This window comes from Nycticebus coucang, chromosome 4 (assembly GCF_027406575.1).
Source record: "Nycticebus coucang isolate mNycCou1 chromosome 4, mNycCou1.pri, whole genome shotgun sequence".
In the NCBI taxonomy this organism is placed as follows: domain Eukaryota; kingdom Metazoa; phylum Chordata; class Mammalia; order Primates; family Lorisidae; genus Nycticebus; species Nycticebus coucang.
Window position 1 is genome coordinate 125,452,763 of NC_069783.1, and position 21,439 is coordinate 125,474,201.

General features: G+C 41.8%; 1 protein-coding gene across 6 annotated transcripts in view; it reads right to left on the reverse strand.

The window, feature by feature from the left end:
• UBE3B (ubiquitin protein ligase E3B) overlaps window positions 1-21,439 on the reverse strand; it is a 70,169-nt gene that overhangs the window by 30,774 nt on the left and 17,956 nt on the right. For all 6 annotated transcript variants that reach the window (XM_053590104.1, XM_053590105.1, XM_053590102.1 and 3 more), the window contains 9 exons: window positions 20,678-20,763; window positions 19,019-19,101; window positions 12,977-13,082; window positions 12,116-12,236; window positions 10,939-11,116; window positions 9,262-9,425; window positions 6,301-6,468; window positions 2,144-2,315; window positions 349-467 (listed from right to left, as the gene is read on the reverse strand). In XM_053590104.1, coding sequence (XP_053446079.1) covers window positions 349-467; window positions 2,144-2,315; window positions 6,301-6,468; window positions 9,262-9,425; window positions 10,939-11,116; window positions 12,116-12,236; window positions 12,977-13,082; window positions 19,019-19,101; window positions 20,678-20,763 — 1,197 coding nt within the window. The remainder of the gene's footprint in view (window positions 1-348; window positions 468-2,143; window positions 2,316-6,300; window positions 6,469-9,261; window positions 9,426-10,938; window positions 11,117-12,115; window positions 12,237-12,976; window positions 13,083-19,018; window positions 19,102-20,677; window positions 20,764-21,439) is intronic.

Genomic DNA, 21,439 nt, shown 5'->3' on the forward strand with positions numbered 1-21,439 from the left:
AACACCTCAGTAGGGACTCTTGTTTGAAGTGTGAACTGGCACACGTTTTATCTTCATGGAGATCAACTTGAAGAATCAAAAGGAGATTCAGGGCAAAATTAATCATCATTAATAATCCCTGACACATACATGCAAATCCTGAAGGACGCCTGGGAGAGTGAGGCTTTATCGTCACACTACTATCCGAAGAGGTCACAGAGAGTGAAGAAATAAAACTTCTAATTATGTGAATAAATGTGTATCTTATATTAACTTTAACAGACAATAAAGCTAAGAATCAGTTGATTAGGCCCCTTGGCTTCCCTGGGTGTAGCATCAACCAAATAATGACAGACACCTTAACCTTACCTACAATTCCATCCCAGATCATCTTAAACACAAAGGAGTTCAAAAAAGAGGAGATGGTGACCAGCTCTTCCAGTTTGAATGAAATTTGTTCTTCATAAACTTCAATGTCATCAAGGATCCTAAATCAGACAGAAAATTATTCAGCACATTCCACTGAGAAAAGAAAGAAAAAAAAAAGAGACCTGCACTGCTTAACAGACAATGTAAACCAGATTAAGAAATACACTCTCTCTTTTAGAGATACAGATAAAAATGGTAATGATGTCTAGAATTTGCTTCAAATTAATTTAGGAGAGGACAGAAGGTAGGAGTTTAGATGAAGCAAAACTGGCTGTGAGTTGGGAACTAATAAAGCTGGTGATGGGCATATGAGGGTTCCTTATATCATTCTTTGCACTTTGTAGTATTTTGAAATATCTGTGGTAAAAAGTTTAAAAAGTATAATTAAGTGGTATAAAAGTGGTATAATTAAGTGGTATAAAAGTGGTATATTAAGTGGTATAAAAAGTATAAATAAGTGGTTTTATGCTATATTTTTCTTATTCATAAGGATATAACTGTGATACTTCCCTAATTCATGCCTGAATTTATGCCTTACTTATGCCTGAATATAAAGGAATCTTGACCAAGAGTGTGTTTATTGAAAAAAACTGTGGAATCTTACTCCACATTTGGGACAGACACTAGTGATATTTGGGAGGTACTTTGTAAGTGTTTGTGAGTGAACAAATAAATATTTGAAAGGGTGTATGAATAAATGGACCATTTAAGATAAAGCTCTAACTGGAAAGTTCCTAAAACGGTTCCTTGCACTAGAACACTACTCACCCTTGGCTCACTCTCCACCAGAGGTTAAGGGTGTCTTCCCCAGCAGTGGCTTCCTGCTCTCACCCCAGCTGCTCAGTTAGCCCCTTTCTCTCTGTGATTCTCACCCATCTGCCACCCACATGTCCTTGATCCCCTCCTGCTAATGTCTTCTAGCCTGAACATAATTGCCCGAGGGCTATTCTATTTTATAATTCTTCACCAACCTTTTGAGAAAAAGTGAAATTTTAAAAGAATAGCAAATACACAAGTAGACACATAAGCTTAAAAAACAAAGGAATTGGATGGGACTAACATTTGGTTAATTTCCCACTCTGTGCCAGGCATTGTACTAATTATTTGGCATTCTTTTTCTCATTTACTGTCAGACTGACAATATTATCTCCATTCTGATAGGAAAGCTGAGGCTCAGAGAATTAAGCTCAGCATCAGCCTGATAATAATAACAGCAATTACTGAGTCCCTCCAATGTGCCAGGCACTATGCTAAGCTCTTTCCATTATCTCTTTTAATCCCTGAAAGGTAGGTGCTGTTGTTACTCCCAGTTGCAGAAGGGAAAACTGAACCTCAGAGAGGCTGAATCCCTTGATCCCTTGTGCTGGGGTCTTAGGAAGTGGTTCAGCATCTAGGACAGACACCAAGTGACACTTGATAGGTCCTGGGAATTTTCTAGGAATCTACTTAGCACAGTGAGTAAATGGCTGAGCTGTGATTTGAACCCATCTCCAGGAGACCCCAATGTCCACACTCAGAGGTGCTGACCCAGCTCCCTAGAAAGGACAGGAACCAACAATTGCTGAACTGTGGCATGCCACCTACTTTGTAAATGTTTTCTTGCCTAATTTTTATAATGTCCCTCCACACAGGTCCAAATGTATGCAGTCTATCAGCAATTACTTCCTTACTGAAATTCTAATTAGGTCTCTCTAAATTTTAGGAAAGGGATTCAGCCCCACGGTAGTCAACCTACGTGATCAGGTGCCGGGAACAGTCACAGAACAGCATCAGCATGGCCAAGAGCTGCTTGGACTCCTTGGTGTCATTGTTCAGGCATTCCAGGAAGAGCTTTAACCCTCCTTGGGGCCCCAGCTCACAGATGAAGGCCCACAATTTGGGCAGCAGGTCATCAAGGTAAGTGAGACCTAGAAAAGGATAGAGAAATCCAAGCTTCAGGTGGGGGCTCCGTCTGGCCTCTTGTTTCTCCTACCAGTGGGAAAAACAAAACACTTAATCTATTAGTGAACATTTGATGTGCCTGAGAAGAAGGCGGTATTATCAATGAAAGCATGATCACCGTGAGAATAACAAAACAGCACTGACATTTACTGGATCCTTACTCTGTGCCCGATACCATTCTCAGTACCCTGCATGCACTGTCTCCTTTCTCTGCTTTGTGAAGCCCAACGTCAACTTTATAAGTGAGGAGACTAAAGCAGAGGTTAAATAAATGAACATAAATCACACAGCCTATAAGTGTCAGAGCCAGGAACAGAACTCAGAACTGTCTGACTTCATATCTATGTTTTCAGTCAGGGATCTGTAAATTTTTCTGAAAAGGGCCAAAGAGTAAATATTTTTATGCATTATGGGTCAGATGGTTTCTGCTATTAAAGTAAATTGAATTTAACAGAGTTTAATTGAGCAAAAAACAATTCACGAATCCAGCAGCCCTCAGAGCCTTGCAGGCTCACAGCACTTAGCCAAGCTCTCCTCTCACCCACAATTATTCTACCTATTTTAAAAATGGGAATGTGAGGAATGACTCGCAGAGATGCTCTGAAACATCACACAAAAACTGAACCTTGGGGAAGCAAAGGTAAAACAGAGGACATGCTAATTCTGCTTCTGATGGCCACAGGGTTAAGATACACAGTGGACATCACTGGTATACGTTAAGTCTAATAATGAGTCTGGATCTGAAATTCCATGTGCCAAGGAATATACAATAAGGTGTGCTCCTCAGAAAAGCAGAGTCACCTTATATTTGAGCCCTTACAATACTTCTCATTTTTACAGGGCACTCTCTGAATTACTTAGTTTTGAAAAAAGACCTATTTGGAGAAGATCTATTAGCCCGGGGGGGTGGGGGTGGGGTGGCAGGGAACTCAATCAGTGCTACTTATGGGTGCTCAGAAAGTGACCTGAAGAAATTCTAAAGGGACAATGACTTAGTGATTATTCCTAAAGTTTGACCTCACACTTTCAAGGTTATGAGGATAGTTATAAAGAAACCTTTATAAAACTAGAGTATCTTGATGTGCCTGGTGGTTATGTAGATGCTCAGGTCATAACAGGTCTTTAAACTGTCCATGTTATATACACCAAAGAATGCAGAAATCTCATAATTTAAAAACAGGTTAAAAAAAAAAAGATGCCAAGTAAGTGATTACATTGTGGAGATCAAAAACTTCTACAGGACAAAAAAAGAAAAACAGCTATCCTCGTGTTATGTGAACAGGATTCATAATGTAGATGAAAATACTCAGTATCATACACTCCTTCAGCAAGAGCTACATCGTGAGCGATTCTGACATAAATGAAGATGCTGTGCCTGCAGAGTTGTGTCAAAGGACCAGCGATGGCTCCAGTGCTGTCAGACTCACAGGAGGAACACGAACAAAGACACTTCATAAATTGTGGGACTAGAAAATCAGCAGTACTTTTATAACAAATATGTTATTTTCTACAACTGAAGATATGTAGAGCTAAATTACATGAATTTAGCTATGAATATCATCATATATACACTGTAGACCAGTTTACCTTCATCCCTGAATGTGTCTTTTCAAGTTGGCCTAAAAACTTATTTTTGGATTTTTCTCATTTGGGAGAAGACAGTATCATTGGGAGGTCACTTCTAAAGCTGGACATAGGCTGTAACCTCAAAATCCTCTCCCTCAATATGCTCCCCAATCCTTAAGGTGCGAGGGGCCCCAGGTATGATCTTGCCCTTCGTTCCTCCCTCTGCTCTCTCTTTAGGAACCAGCCTGAGGCCCAGGCCTTATATTCCATCCTTAGCTGATGCTCCCAGAGTGTCTTTAAAGGCCTGCTGGACACCTCCTCCTGCATTCCCTGCAGGTACCTTGCACTGTCACAGCCATGACACAACTGATTCCCCACACACCCCACCCCTAGCTGGTTTTCTCTAGCTCAGGACATGGTACCACCATCCACAGAGGTGCTTGGGCCAAAAATCTAGTATCATCTTTGAAACGTTTGGCCCTCACACCCTCAATTCAATCTGTCAGTAAGATTGTATCTCTAAAACACACCTAAATTCTCCTGCTTCAATCTCCATCACTACTACCAGGCTGATAACTCAACCAAGAATGATTTTTGCTGCCCAGGGGGTATTTGGCCATGTTGGCTGTTGCAAGTAAGTGAGAAGGTGCCTCTACGAATAGGGGCCAGGGACTGCTAAACATCCTGCAATGCACAAGACAGCCCCCACCACAAAGACTCATCTGGCCCAAGATGTTAGTGGTGCTAAGGCTGATAAACCCTGCTCTAGTCCAAGGAACCCAAGATAATCTCCCACCACATTTACGTTCATAGAGCCCATTGTTATATTAAATCTGCTTTATATTTAATCTGTTATATTAAACTTGCTTACTGCTGGTCTCAACACTAGATTGTAACCACCTTGACAACAGAGACTGTGGCTGTCTTGTTCACCTGTGAATCTCCAGAGCCTGACATACAGGTGCTCTATAAACATTTGAAGAATGGATAAACAAGTGTGAAAGAGAGATGCTGTGATTTATGATTTTTAAAAATGTAAAATGCAGCAGAGAAGTTCTTAATCGTCTACGCAGTGAGCAGCTTTCATGGTTTACGAAGACCTTTTGTACTCTTGTCACCTATTCATACCAACAGCTCCTGTGCTGCCCAATTCTGTGTTCACAGAGGGGACTTTCTTCTCTGCTCAGCTGAAATAGAAAATATTGGGCACAGGGCATAGCCACCTGAGGCGATATGTAGTATTATGCAGTCAATAAAAATGAGGTTTCGGAAGAATTTTTAACATGATAAAATGCTTATGATTAATGGAAAGGGAAAGATAAAACTATACATTTCAATTTAAATATACAGTCAACCTTTGAATGACATGGGTCTGCAATGCATGGGTCCTCCTCTGCACCCCTAAGACAGCAAGACCAACCCTTCCTCTTCTTCCTTCTCCTCTGCCTACTCAACGTGAAGATGAGGATGAAGATTTTTATGATGATTTACTACCACTTAATGAATAGTAAATGTATTTTCTTAATAATACTTTCTTTCCTCGAGGTGGCTTTATCGGAATAATATAGTATATAATAATACCTGTAACAGAAAATATAAGTTAATTGACTGTTTACGTTATTGGTGAGGCTTCTGGTGAACAGGCTATTAGTAGTTAACTTTTTGGGGAGTCAAAAGTTGTACATGGTTTTTTGAAGGGTAAGTGGCTGCATCCCAACCCCTGCATTGTTCAAGGGTCAACTGTATTTATATGTATAGTACACTTAAGCACAGGTGGTTATCTTTGGATTACAAAATTAAAACTGGTATAAATTTTCTTTTCTCTGCTTTTCTATGTTTTCTAGTTTACTCTTAAAAAAAATTTTTTTTTTTTTTTTGATAGTGTCTCACTTTGTCACTCTGTACAGTGATGTGGTGGCATAGCTACAGCAACCTCAAACTCTTGGGCTCAAGTGATTCTCTTGCCTCAGCCTCCCAAGTAGCTGGGACTACAGGCACCTACCACAATACCTGGCTGTTTTTAGAAATGAGGTTTTGCTCTGGCTCAGGCTGGTCTCGAACCTGTGAGCTCAAGCAATCCACCTGCCTCAGCCTCCCAGAGTGCTGAGATTACAGGCATAAGCCATAGCACCTAGCTAAAAAAAATAATTTTTAAAAGTAAACTGTACCTCATAACTAGGTAATAGCAACAAAATGGAAGTACTATGATTAAGGGTACTTGAACTATTTAACTGAAGTGCACTAATCTCTAAGAGGAACAACTCAAAAACACCCTTCCTTAAAATACCTGAGTCAATGGACACCAAGAAAAAAAAATCCACTTTTTCTAAGACAAACTGTCTGCCAAATTTAAGAGATAAAAGACGATGCCTCAGGTCTGCAAACCTGTGAGTATCTGTAACCGGATCTGGGTGAGAGTTGTCAGCGAGGTCTGGTAGAGGACACAGATGTTGCAAACCTTCTGGACTTCTGCAGAGTCAACGCGCTTACCCCCGACAGGCCTGAGAATATTGCGGACTGATGTAGACTTTTGAAACGCACGCTTTAGGAGACCTGGCGTGGAGAAAAGCAGAGATGTGAGAAGAAGTTCAGCCATCTGCAAAATTCTACCCTGGGAGGCAAGAGTGTTTCAACATTTACCAATTTATAGCCAGGCCCAGACAGTAAGGCAGATGCTTTTTTTTTAAATTATTATTAAATCGGTGGCGCCTGTGGCTCAAGGAGTAGGGCACCGGTCCCATATGCCGGAGGTGGCAGGTTCAAACCCAGCCCTGGCCAAAAACCACAAAAAAAAAAAAAAAAATTATTATTAAATCATAACTGTGTACATTAATGTGATCATGGGGCACCATACACTGGTTTTATAGACCATTTGACATATTTTCATCACACTGGTTAACAGAGCCTTCCTGGCATTTTCTTAGTTATTGCGTTAAGACATTTATATTCTACATTTATTAAGTTTCACATGTACCCTTGAAAGATGCACCGCAGGTGTAATCCCACCAATCACCCTCCCTCTGCCCATCCTTTCCCCTCCCTCCCTCCCCTCCCTCTCCCCCTTCCCCCTGTTCTTAGGTTATAACTGGGTTATAGCTTTCATGTGAAAGCCATACATTAGCTTCATAGTAGGGCTGAGTACATTGGATACTTCTTCTTCCATTCTTGAGACACTTTACTAAGAAGAATATGTTCCGGCTCCATCCATGTAAACATGAAAGAGGTAAAGTCTCCATCTTTCTTTAAGGCTGCATAATATTCCATGGTGTACATATACCACAATTTATTAATCCATTCGTGGATTGATGTGCACCTGGGCTTTTTCCATGACTTAACAATTATGAATTGGGCTGCAATAAACATTCTGGTACAAATATCTTTGTTATAATGTGATTTTTGGTCTTCTGGGTATATACCTAGTAGAGGAATTATAGGATTGAATGGCAGATCTATTTTTAGATCTCTAAGTGTTTTCCAAATATCTTTCCAAAAGGAATGTATTAATTTGCATTCCCACCAGCAGTGTAGAAGTGTTCCCTTTTCTCCACATCCACGCCAACAGCTCTGGTCTTGGGATTTTGTGATATGGGCTAATCTTACTGGAGTTAGATGATATCTCAAAGTAGTTTTGATTTGCATTTCTCTGATGATTAAGGATGATGAGCATTTTTTCATATGTCTGTAGGCCATGTGCCTGTCTTCTTCAGAGAAGTTTCTCTTCAAGTCCCTTGCTCAGCCTGCGATGGGATCACTTGTTCTTTTCTTGCTTATACGTTTGAGTTCTCTGTGGATTCTGGCTATTAAACCTTTGTCAGAGACATAACCTGCAAATATCTTTTCCCATTCTGAGGGCTGTCTGCTTGCTTTACTGTGTTCTTGGCTGTGCAGAAGCTTTTTAGTTTGATCAAGTCCCAGTAGTGTATTTTTGAAGCTGCTTCAATTGCCCGGAGGGTCCTCCTCATAAAATATTCGCCCAGACTGATTTCTTCAAGAGTTTTCCCTGCACTCTCTTCTAGTACTTTTATAGTTTCATGTCTTAAGTTTAAATCTTTAATCCAGTGAGTCTATCTTAGTTAATGGTGAAAGGTGTGGGTCCAGTTTCAGTCTTGTATAGGTCACCAGCCAGTTCACCCAGTACCATTTGTTAAATAGGGAATCTTTTCCCCACTGAATGTTTTTTTTTTTTTTTTTTGTAGAGACAGAGTCTCACTTTATGGCCCTTGGTAAAGTGCCGTGGCATCACAGCTCACAGCAACCTCCAACTCCTGGGCTTAAGCGATTCTCTTGCCTCAGCCTCCTGAGTAGCTGGGACTACAGGCGCCCGCCACAACGCCCGGCTATTTTTTGGTTACAGTTCAGCCGGGGCCGGGTTTGAACCCACCCCCCTCGGTATATGGGGCTGGCACCTTACCGATTGAGCCACAGGCTCTGCCCCCCACTGAATGTTTTTAATTGGCTTGTCAAAGATCGAATAACAGTAAGTAGCTGGGTTCATCTCTTGGTTCTCTATTCTGTTCCATACATCTACCTCTCTGTTTTTGTGCCAGTACCATGCTGTTTTGATCACTATTGATTTATAGTATAGTCTGAGGTCCGGTAGCGTGATTCCTCCTGCTTTATTTTTATTTCTGAGTAATGTCTTGGCTATTCGAGGTTTTTTCTGATTCCATATAAAATGAAGTATTATTTTTTTTAAGATCTTTAAAGTATGACAGTGGAGCTTTAATAGGGATTGCATTAAAATTGTATATTGGTTTGGGTAATATGCCACAGGCAGGTAACTCTACCGAATTACGTGTTAGTGGCATCTCCTTAACTTTCATCAGAGTGGGCAACAAGAATCTTTCCAGGGAACCCATCACTGACTCAGCAGTAGAAGTGCTGCTGTGGTGTTAGCTGGTCTGTGACTTGGCAGCCCCTTTGTAAGGAACCCCACGTGGGAGACCTATTTTATGATTAAGAACTCCCAAAAAGCTTTATTTCCTTTAAGAAATGAGAAGAAAGAAAGGGGTCTAAAAATCCCTTTTCATTTTGGCTACTAGAAAATTCATAGCCAAACTGAACTTCAGAGAGAGCCACTGTAACTCTCATGAAATGTGTATCTGTGGCTGTTCTATGTACATGATATCGATTTTGTTCACTTATTTATATTTTCCTGGTCCTTGTCTACTATTCCTATGGATTTTGTCACTGTTTTGTCAAACATGAATCTGATCTAAGCAGCCTCAAAATCATGTGGCAGAAGTCAGAGTGCCCCCTCAACCCTAGACCATTTATACAGAGAGACCCAGGGGCTATACTTCAGCCCGGTAGATTCCCGGGGCCAGGCCTGCTCCAGCCACTCACTCTTCACTGGAAGCACATTCTGTGGGGACGCTGGCTGAACATGGGCCAGTTCCTGGTTCTCTAGGAGCTTCTTGCTCAGGATGTCACTGAAGAAGATCCGGATCAGGGGCACCCCCCACAGGAACTGCAGCTGTTTGGTGATCAAGTGCATCGACTCATTAAGGCTAGGAGAGAGCACAGACGACCCAGTGTGTCAGTGCCACCTGAGGCAGGGCCAGGGACAACCCACCCAGCTACTAATGGGCCTTTCCCTTGGGGTGTAGCTAGGGCCTGCCCATCAATGTGGCAAAGAAGATAACTTTAAAGAAAAAAAGTACAACCAACAAATTGTCACCACCCAGGGCCTGGTATATTGAAGGCATAGACTTTTTATCTCCTCTACCAACAGAGTTCCTGCTTTCCCAGGTCCCCAGGTGCAGTTCCCACCTACCATCACAGTCTTCTCAGAGATACTTGCCATCACCTAGTCAACAAAAGCTAACTTGAGCCTGCTGCACTGCCTTCTTCCTCATGGTGAGCCTGTGGGCATGGCCCCCAAATCCAGATGGATCAACAGCCTCCTCAGTGTTTCCTTGCCTTCAGGGGTCCTCTGTTTACCCACACTGCACCTCAGCACCACCTACATTCTTGAAATCTGCCATCATGCCTTTCCTGCTCAAGACCCTACACTGGTTCCCATGTGCATCTTCGTAGTGGTAAGAGCCACCAACACTGAGGAGGGGCCAGCCTTACTCATGCGCCCTTTATATCCATCATCTTATTGAATCGTTCAAGACAACCCTATCAGAGGGACTACAAAAATTATCCCCATATTTCAGATAAGGAAAGTGACGTAAGTTGAGGCGTCTAAAGTCCCTTGAAGAAGGTGCAGTGGGGTGGAGCCTGGGCTGTTCACTAAAGTATACCCACCCTCTTTAGGCTGCAGTATCACACTGGTGGCCTATCCTCTGGCAATAAGTCTTTTTAACTGGCTAGGACCAAAAGATATCATTTGGGTACAAAGGAAAAGGGAATGAATTTGGGGCTATCCTTCTCTGGCCTTCAGTTTTTTGCCTTGAGGGCACCTGCCAGGGACCCTGTGCCTTAGGCAGGTATCCAAACCAGAAAAGCTGAGCATCATAGCTGCTGTAAGTCCAGAAGCTACATCATCTCAGCCTTAGCTGCACATTTCAAATCTGTGATGCTGCCTTGCTTGAACTCTGTTCTTCCAATCTAGCACTTCTCATGTTTTTTATCCTTAATCACAATTTTCTTAATTTATGTGCCACCTCTTAAAAAAGATCTGGGGTGACTTTTTTCCCTTTGACTCATTTGTCTTGTTTCAGCATCTCTGAAAAAGGCAGTCTATATAATCAATAAAATTGATATTAAAGAAGAAAAAAATATCAATAGACAAGGTCCACAATTTAATGAAAAGAACAAATATAATTTCAATTTTGTAAAAAATGAGATATTCTAGATAGTAAAAGACTAAAAAGATGTTCACTCAGCTTCCCGTTGGGTAGGAGAATTATAGGCTGGTTTTCATTCTCTTTTGGCCTTATCTGAATTTTACACAACGAACAAATTATTGTTGTGGTAAGAAACAAAACAACAGAAGCTGGAAGAAAGAAAGAAGGAAGAAGGGGGAGATGAAGAAAGAGGCAGCAAAGACAGTGACTTGTCTCCGGAACTCACCCATAATCCACAGATTGGGAGAACCAGCCCAGGACAGGGTGCCAGTGAGTCAGGTTGGATTTCTTCTGGGACACATACTTTTGACAGTAACAAAGCATCTGGGTGAGTAAACTCACAAACCCATCCGTCTCCTCCTCTAACACTCTGGGGCTGAGGGAGCCCAGGTGTAAGAGGTTACCTACAAGGAAAGAAGGCCAAGTGTGATGGGCCCACACAGACATGGTCAGGCAGCCATGTTGTATGTGTGGGAAGAAATTCTACGTGAGGGACACATTCAGGGCCAGAGGCTGCCAATGTGGTACAGAAACAGGCTGACCTGACTTCAAATCCTGGTTCTGCCATAGAGAAGCTGCGCCGTGGTTCTCACCCACCTCTCCAATTTGTTTCCTCATCTATAAGATCAGAGTAATGATCCCCACTCTCATGTGAGGACTGCATGAAGTAACAGGTAAAATGTCAGGCACATTTATCACAGTATGTGATATTTAGTTAATATTACACTTCAATATTACAATGATATTTAAAAATCAAGGGTCAACATAAGAAATGACCTTTTGAAGGATATCTGAATGTCCTGGGAAATCACTATTTAATGTTCACCAAAGTTATATAATATCCCTTGTGTAAAGACTCCTACCATAAACTCTTAAATTTTAGCCTCAAGAAGCTCTTTCTATGTGAAATAAATTTCTTCCTATTAGGCAAATTGGAATTTGCACATAATTTTCTTCCTATTAGGCATAATGAAAATTATGTGCCTCTGCTGTCCAAATGCTCATATCCACAAAGTCTCTCTTCACCTACAATAAAAAACACCATACAACAGGTGAAGCAGGTGCTACTCTGATCCATGCCACACTCCACTACGCCCTCACGTCTCCCTTGAGACCAGAATTATCCAGGCAACTCACTACCTTTTCAACTTTTCCTTGGCTTCCATCAAGCTAAGGGATGAAATCTAATGTTCATTTATAATCACTTAACTAGCTTGCCAGCCTGGTATATCTTCCATGTGATTGTTAATTCACAGGTTTATTTTAACTCTTTGAATATGTCTTTAAAATGTAAGAACTTCCAGCTGTTACTAAAAACAACTCACGATCTAGAAGAGTGAAAAGGAAAACACTGGGCCTTTCCCTGCTGGCCAGACAATTAAATTTCAGCCACGGATACTCACCCATTAGACAAAGTGTATGGCATCCTTCTAAACTTTCACATACGTCACGGCACTGGTCTTCATCTCTTAAAAATATGATGAATTTACGAAGGATATCATGAGATTCTAAAACAGTGAGGCGCTGCAAACAATTGAGACAGTCAAAGCAGAAACTTACTGAAGAGTTTCCCATTAGGGTATAAACTAGAATCAGCTGCAGATGACCCCCTACTCATGCAGAACATGCTACCAGTCGCCAAGATGATGGACAAAGATGAGAACCTGCTCCTTGGGGCTATTAACATGAGTGTCTGTAGTAACTATTTGTTCAAAAGAAAATTGAGAAGGTAGGAATTAGCACAGAAAACATTTTACTTTTTAATCTTATTTTTTGAGCTTGAGTCTCACTTTGCCACTCTGGGTAGAGTGCCTTGGCAACATCACAGCTCATAGTAACCTGAAACACTTGGGTCCAAGCAATCCTCTTGCCTCAGCCTCCCGAGTAGCTGGGACTACACGAGCCTGTCACAATACCCAGCTAGGTTTTTTTTTTTTTTTTTTTTTTAGTAGAGTTGGGGTTTCACTTTCACTCAGGCTGGTTTCAAACTCCTGAGCTTAAGCAATCCACTCGCCTTGGCCTCCCAGAGTGCTAGGATTATAGGCGTGAGCCACGGTGCCTGGCCCATGTTACTTTCTCATTTCTTTTCTTTTTGGCTATTAAGTCTTCTTTTTTTTGCAGTTTTTGGCTGGGGGTGGGGCTGGGTTTGAACCACTGTCCTCGGTATATGGGGCCGAGGCCCTGCTCCTTGAGCCACAGGTGCTGCCCTACTTTCTAATTTCTAAAAAAGAAAAGCAAAAATAAGAGCTCACACGCCCACTTACCTCAGGGGTCACTGTGCTGAGGTGAGTCACAAGAGCAGGAACAGACATGACATGGATTAGGAAGGGCCGAATCAGATTGTCTGAAAATTGTGCAGCAATCACAGGGCTAGACACAGACAGGGGAGATTATTCAGAGAGGACTTCATGCACACCCAAACAAAAGAACAACCTTACCAATACTCTCAGATCCCCAGAAATAATGCCACACAAAGCTTCTAGGAAAACTAAAGGCTAAATATGGGGATATACCATAGGGAAATGGTTAAGTCAATGATAGTATAGTTACACGATGCAAGACTGCAGCCATGAAAAATAAGTTTTGAAGTTTTAGTGACATGAGAAAATGTTCATGCTATAATAAACTTAAAAAAAAGCAGAACCGGGCGGCGCCTGTGGCTCAAAAGAGTAGGGCACTGGCTCCATATGCTGGAGGTGGTGGGTTCAAACCCAGCCCCAGCCAAAAACTGCAAAAAAAAAAAAAAAGGCAGGATAAAAAAAAAACTATACACATGGGGAAGGGGCTTTTGGAGTACTTGTATGATCGATTTCTCGATTGGGTTATGTTCACTCTGATAACTAAATACTTAAATTAAGCAGTCTATTTAAGAATATATATAGTATATTAACATTTAAAAGTACATACCAGAACACAAATATGTATACTTTTTTTTGAAATAGGGTCTCATTCTGTTGTCTGGGTTGGAGTCAAGTGGCACAATCATAGCTCACTACAACCTCGAACTCCTGGGCTCAAGTAATACTGCTGCCCCAGCCTTCTGAGCAGCTAAGACTATAGGTACATGGCACCATGAACAGCTAAAATTTTTTATAGAGAAAAGGGTCTCACTATGTGGTCCAGTCTCAAACTCTTGGCCTCAGGTGATCCTTCAACTTCAGCTTCCCAAAGTGCTGGGAGTATAGGCTTGAGCCAGCACCCAACTATATAAATTTTAAAAAAGACTGGGAAGACATTTAAAAATGTTAACAATGTATTGCTAAGATACACTATACACCTCGATAAAATGGCACAGGCACTTTGGAAAATAGTCTGGCAATTATTCAATAGAATTCAACAGAATTTTTTCCTCTTCATACCTTTCTGCTTCATCTAGGTTTTTTAAAATAAGCATGTATTACTTCTATAATCAAAGAAAGATAATTATTAAAATAAGATAATGACCTCTATCTCAAACCACACACAAAAATTAACTCAAAATAGATCTCAGACCTAAATGGTAGCTTTATAACTTAAACTATAAAATTCTTTGAAGAAATATTTGTGACCTTAGATCAGGACAAGATTTCTTAGATATCATACTAAAAGTACAAGCTACAAAAGGAAAAACAGATAAATAGTACATCATCAAAAACCTCTGTGAAAAGATGGCTGGGTGCAGTGGCTCACATTCTGGGAGGCTGAGGTGGATAGAGTGCCTGAACTCAGGAGTTCAAGACCAGCCTAAGCCAGAGTAAGATCCCTATCTCTAAAAGTAGCCTGACACTGTGGCAGGTGCCTGTAGTTCCAGCTACTTAGGAGGCTGAGGCAAGAGATGCTTGAGCCCAGGAGTTTGAGGTTGCTGTAAGCTGTGACAGCATAGCACTCTACCGAGGGCAATAAAACAAAACTGTCTAAAGAAAAGGAAAAGGAAGGAAAAAGAAAAAAAAGAAAAGGTGGCGCCTAAGGCACAAGCCTCATACACCAGAGCTGGTGGGTTCGAATCTGGCCCAGGCCTGCCAAACAATGACAACTACAACCAAAAAATAGCCGGGTGTTGTGGTGGGTGCCTATAGTCCCAGCTACTTGGGAGGCTGAGGCAAGAGAATCGCTTAAGCCCAAGAGTTGGAGGTTGCTGTGAGCTGTGATGCCATGGTACTCTACTAAGGGTGACAAGTGAGACTCTGTCTCAAAAAAAAAAAGATCATGCTCCCCTCTCCAAATACTCCTATGTTTCCCATCTATTTCCTAGTACTTATTTTCTCAGCAAGAAAGTCATCAGAATCTTTCTTTAGTCTACTTATAATTGTTGTACTTAAGCCCCCTAGGTGACAAATTCTATAAACATACTGCTGGTTTTATGTATAATAGGCTAGACACGATACGGTGGGGCAGGGAAGGTAAAAAGAGAGATGTGGTGTATAACCCCTGCCAGCAGAGAGCCCTCAGTGCATCCAGGGGGTAGCGCAGGCACTCAGGGAAATGCCAGCTAGGGCTAGTGGGTACATTACTAGGTATGTGAGTAAACAAGGGGCCCAAATAATGAATGCCATGGTGGTATGAGGAACAAGGCAAGTTTGGAAAGGTGTCCACATGCCATTTACTCAAAAAATATATATGGTTCTCAGAATACAAAAATGTGTCCAATATGTAAGAAAAGCATTAAAAAAAGGAGTACACTGTATGGGCTCTGGTGTCAGATGGCCTGGGATTAATTTCTGGCCTGGCTACTCCCTGCCATGTGACCCTCTCTGAGCCTTAGCCCCAGGCCTTTCCTTCCTCATCTACAAAATAAAGAACGTGGTAAGGAGTCAGTTCATGCGTGTACATGTCTTTCGACAACATGCATGCAGCCCATGAATGTTAACTATTCAGATTTCAAGACTTAGTGATCACACCAAAATATGTCATCGAGGATTTTATAGACTTACGCTATATTCCTGGACGAAGAAACCGCTGTGAATATCTTGTTTTAAAGGTCCTGATCATGTTTGATTACATGTAAAAATTCAGTGGGGAAGAAGTGTACACTGTTTGGAAAAAGGGCTTTGGTGTAGCCTGGCTTTCGCAAGTGATTCAGTGGAATCTAATACATACAGAGAGAAGAAAATCTACAATAATGGATGCTATGATAGCCTTAAAGGAGAAGAAATGTGGTGGAATGATTGGATGTGACCATGTTGGTGAATTACATGTCAATTACAACCACACAGGAGCAGGGGAGAGATGATGGATGGAAAAGAAGGTGATGTGCTCCTAGATTACGTGTTCTCTGGAGAGGGAAGAGGAAGTACAGCTGTTCCTGGGTTTTAAAGCTCAGGCCTTGGTGTGCTGATGCAGTGAAGACTGCCTCTGCCCAAGGACAGAAGGTGATGCTGCTGGACTGAGCTGCTCCAGAAGATGATTCGGCAAAGGGGAGTTGCGATAAAATGCATCTTAGGCTTCTGGGAAAATCTGCTTGTACCCAGATGTTTTGGCTCATTAAACACAACTCATGCTACTTCTCTCAAAGTATGAAACAAAGGTATAGTTTATTATATAATTTGTCCTACTTCTGTAACTAACAACAGCATAAATGGTTGGATCCTGCTCCTTGGCTGTGAGGGTCTAGCCCCTAGAGTTATGTAGTCCAACACAGTAGTCACTGGCCATATGCAACTCCTGAGCATTTGAAATGGGGCATTTCAAATTCAGCTATGCTCCAAGTGTAAAATACACACCAGTTTCTGAAGACTCAGTATGAAAAGCAAAATGTAAAGCATTATTTAGTTTTAATTAAAATTTAACTAGATGTAGTTAAACAGTTAAAATACATTTAATTAGATGCAAAAATGAAAATATTTTAGATATATTGATTTAAATAAAATGTATCACTAAACTAAATTTCTCCTTTGACTATTTATTTATTGAGACAGTTTCACTCTGTCACCCTGGGTAGAGTGGCGTGGCATTATAGCTCACAGCAATCTCAAACTCCTGAGTTGGAGTGATCCTCTTGCCTCAGCCTCCCAAGTAGTTAGAACTACAGGTACCTGCACAACACTTGGCTAGTTTTTCCAATTTTTAGTAGAGATGGGGTCTTGTTCTTGTTTGGACTGGTCTCGAACTCCTGAGCTCAAGAAATCCACCTGCCTTGGCCTCCCAGAGTTCTAGAATTATAGGTGTGAGCCACTGTGCCCAGCCCCCTTTGACTTTTTAAATGTGGTACTTTCTGTGATGGTAGAAATATTCTATATTTGTGCTGTCCAGTAGAGTTGCCACTAGTTACATGTGGTTACTGAGCACTTGAACTGAGGAACTGCTTTTGTTTTTTGAGATAGAGTCTCACTCTATCACCTTTGGTAGAGTGCCATGGTGTCACAGCTCACAGCAACCTCCAGCTCTTGGGCTTAGGAGATTCTCCTGCCTCAGCTTCCCAAGTAGCTGTGCCTACAGGCGCCCGCCACAATGCCTGGCTATTTTTTGTTGTTGTTATTGCAGTTTGGCCAGGGATGGGTTTGAACTTACCACCCTGGGTATATGGGGCTGGTGCCCTACTCACTGAGCCACAGGCGCCACCCTGAATTCTTAATTTTATTTAATTCTGATGAATTTTCATTAAAACTCCCGCCTGTGGCTCGTGGTTATTTGAAACCAGTCTAGATTTGGGGCCCAAATTTGGTCTACTGCCTGTTTTTGTACATAAAATGTTACTGAAACATGCTCACTTGTTGATGTACTCTTTATCGCTGTTTTCAGGGCACAATGGCAAAGTGGTTGTGGAAAAGGCTGTATAGGCTATAGAGCTGAAAATACTTACCATCTAGCTTTTTACAGAAAAGGTTTGCCAAACCATACTCTAATCATTTTCTGAATAGGTGCTCCATGGGAAATGATTCCATGGACTATTAAAGGACACATTCCACCATCCACAAACAAGGCAGGGGCATTCCATTCTCAGATATGTTTGGACTAACATCAAGACAAACAAGCCCAGGGCGGCGCCTGTGGCTCAGTTGGTAAGGCGCCGGCCCCATATACCGAGGGTGATGGGTTCAAACCCAGCCCCGGCCAAACTGCAACAGAAAAATAGCCGGGCGTTGTGGCGGGCGCCTGTAGTCCCAGCTACTTGGGAGGCTGAGGCAAGAGAATCGCTGAAGCCCAGGAGTTGGAGGTTGCTGTGAGCCGTGTGACATCATGGCACTCTACCGAGGGCCATAAAGTGAGACTCTGTCTCTACAAAAAAAAAAAAAAAAAGATAAACAAGCCCAAACATCTTGCTACCGCAGGACTTCTCAGAGCTTTTATCCCTCAAGTGCACTAAGGATTAGCAGAAGGGGTAGAACAGGTAGCTTTTTTGTTGTTGTTAAATCAAGCTGGTTTGACCATGACACTTTCTCTTCTAGGAGATCTAACTAACATCTCCCCATGTTAGTGTTTTGTTCAACAGTTTAAGAATGTTCTGGGCAAACTAACAAGCACAGCATTTTATATTTGGCAGTTCTCAGAGTTGCAGGTATAATTTCTATACGGAAATACTTAAATTCTGGCATTTTTTTTTTTTTTTTAATGTCACCCTCAGTAGAGTGCTGTGCCATCACAGCTCACAGCAACCTCAAACTCTTGGGCCCAAGCAATTCTCTTGCCTCAGCCTCCCAAGTAGCTGGGACTACAGTTGCCTGCCACGACGCCCGGCTATTTTTTTGTTGCAGTTGTCATTGTTGTTTAGATGGCCCGGGCTGCGTCCAAACTCGCCACCCTTGGTGTATATGGCTGATGCCATAACCATTGTGCTACAGGCGCCAAGCCGAAATACTTAAATTCTTACGTTCATATCTCCAAACTGACTAAGTAAAGGCAAATATCACAATCTCTCTGAGCCTCCAAATTCTACCATTTTACACCTATATTACCAATACTATTTATTCCCTTGCCCTTTGCTGGGCCTCCTCCAGCTCTTAGGCTTCCTTTATTTAATCAATTAAAACCTCTAAAGCAGTGGTTCTCAACCTGTGGGTTGAGACTCATAGGAACTGTATTAAGGGCTCTTGGCATTAGGAAGGTTGAGAACTGCTGCTCTAAAGGAAAATAATGGCATCTGGGCCACTGGCAGAATGAGAATAATTCATTTTGAATAGTTCCCACAGATCACACTGCAAAAGCATTCAAGGTTACAGACTGAAGTTTGAGCAGTCACAAATGTGTCACTTTCACTAAGGACAGTACTTCCTGTAAATTCTGACAAAGTAGGCAACTCCATACCTGATGCCCAGTAAAAAAGAAAATGAAACTAAGAAAAGGAAGCACTGAGAAGCAAGTCCACACCCTAGGTATAGCTTCTTTCTTACCGCAATGCCAGAGAAAAGGCTGCTGTCAGAGTGCCTTTGGACAGGCAAGGCCGGGGTCTCGCCAGGCCATGGGTTAACAATACCTGAAAAGAACATTTTAACTGGTTAGGGGACAACATTGACTTTACATTCATCTTACATAGAAAAGCAGTAAAGGTAACAAAACTATATTGGGATGTTTTTTAAAAAGAAAGGGGAAAAAAGTACTGGGTATAGAGGTTCATTCTACTATTCTCTTCCTATTTTAAATATTATGTTAACAATTTTAAATAATAAAGTTTAAAAAATTACCAGCTAATAAAAAGAACAGACTTAGAACTTCAAGACACCATACTGTTTTAGAAGCAGGTCAGGGATAGCATCAAGCAGATGCTCCCTCTGCTGAGATAAACTGTTGATAATACTACCTTTTGCTATCACACCACCCTCACAGGGTTGCTGTGAGGAGAAAATGAAACCAAATCAGAAAGTAGCCCAATACCAGGTAGAAAGGGTTAAATCAAGAGTACTTCTCGAACTCAAGAATTCCACAGTCACTCGTTCCTGAACAACAGGGATATGCTCTGAGAAATGCATTGTTAGGTGATTTTGTCAGGGTGCAAACATACTGGAGTGTCCTACACAAACCTCGATAGTATAGCCTACCTGCTACATAGTGAGGCTACACAGTATGGCCTATTGCTCGCAAGCTAAAAACCTATATAGCATGTTATACTGAATACTATACGCAATTATAATACAGTGCATAGTATTTGAGTACTTAAACATATTTAAATATATAAAAGGTACAGTCAAAATATGGTATTAAAATCTTAAAGAGACCACCATTGCAAACGTGGCCTATTATTAACTGAAATGTTGTTACATGGCATGACTATTTTATTTTTTTATTTTCTTTACTTTTACTTTACACTTTACTTTACCTTTTACTTCACATCACTTTATTTTATTTTGAGACAGAGTCTCACTCTCTGGCCCCTGCCTACAGTGCTGTGCTATCGTAGCTCACAGCAACCTCCAGCTCCAGGGTTCAAGCGACCCTCTTGCCTCATCCTCCCAAGTAGCTGGGATTACAGGTACCTGCCACAATGCCCAGCTAGTTTTCCTATTTTTAGTAGAGATGAGATCTCTCCCTTGCTCAGGCTGTTCTCAAACTCTGAAGTAATCCACTCTCCTAAGCTTTTGAAGTGCTAGGATTATAGGTGTGAGCCAGCACACCCACCCCAGGACTGTACTTTTAAATAACAATTACGCTTCTCTAGCGGTACGAACTGGCATAATTAGATGCAAAATGGACAAAGGCTGTTTTAGGACACAGAGGTAGAACTGTAACTCCAGACACTAGCCAAGAAGGAATCTGAGGGAACAAGACCTGAGGCCTCCATCCTTCCCCAGTTTAAATTTCAAGAGACTGGATTACTCATAGAGCCTAAAATGCAGAGCACTGAAGCAATCCCAGTGCCACTGTCCTCCCTTTACCTGATCCATAATTGACCTCAGGCATGGGGAGGGGGAGAGGACACTGCCCATCAAATGCTTCCCTGGAAAAGTGTTTCAGAAAGAAGGGCACCAGATATGCCAAAACAAAATACAAAAATCTAAGTTCAGGTGTTGGAGAGTGGAGATGTTGCAATGTTAGGGGATGGGTCACTCACTGACCTGCATCACAGGATAAAATCCATGCTGGTTAAGATGTCCCATTATGTTTGCACAAATGTGGTTCAAGGCTGGTCGAAGACTCTCACCTAAACAAAGAAAAAAGTTTAAAGAAAAACATTTCTTGTCATCATGTGACCTATTCATCTGGGACAGAAAATTACTCTCTAGGCCCAAAGCTTTAAGGAAATGAGGTACTTCCTGGCTTGCCTTCCTTTTCCATTAGGACTATAACCAAGTACCAGGAGATTCTGCATACCTGGAATTCTCTTTCTCCTGGAAGTCCTGGCTCAAGTAATTACCTCTTTGGTGGTGAGTCCCACTATTCCCCTGGCCTCTGACCTCCTGTAACACCTTTTTAGTTCCCTCATAGGGCCTGGTGCTTCCTGCTCCTGTGGTTGCCTTCTCTCCTCACTGGGACATGAGCTTCCTGGCAGGGCCTAGAGCTCCACAAACTTCAGCGCCCTCCCAGAGTCCCAGGACAATGCCTAAGATAAACCTTTCTTGCTAACCCGGAGGCTTTGCACATGCAGTTTCCTTTGTTTTCACAGGTTCATCCCTCCTGTTTGTCCTGTGAACTCCTACTGTCTCTCCAGCTCTTAACTCAGACATCACTTCTTCAAGAAAGCCAGAGCCCCATGCCAAGCAAAGCCTCCCCCACCACACTTCTCTTGTATTCTTCCTTCTGAGCACTGAGCATATTAATGCCATTTTATATATATATGAGTGACTTCTACTTAATGTTTGTTTCCCCCACTAGACACA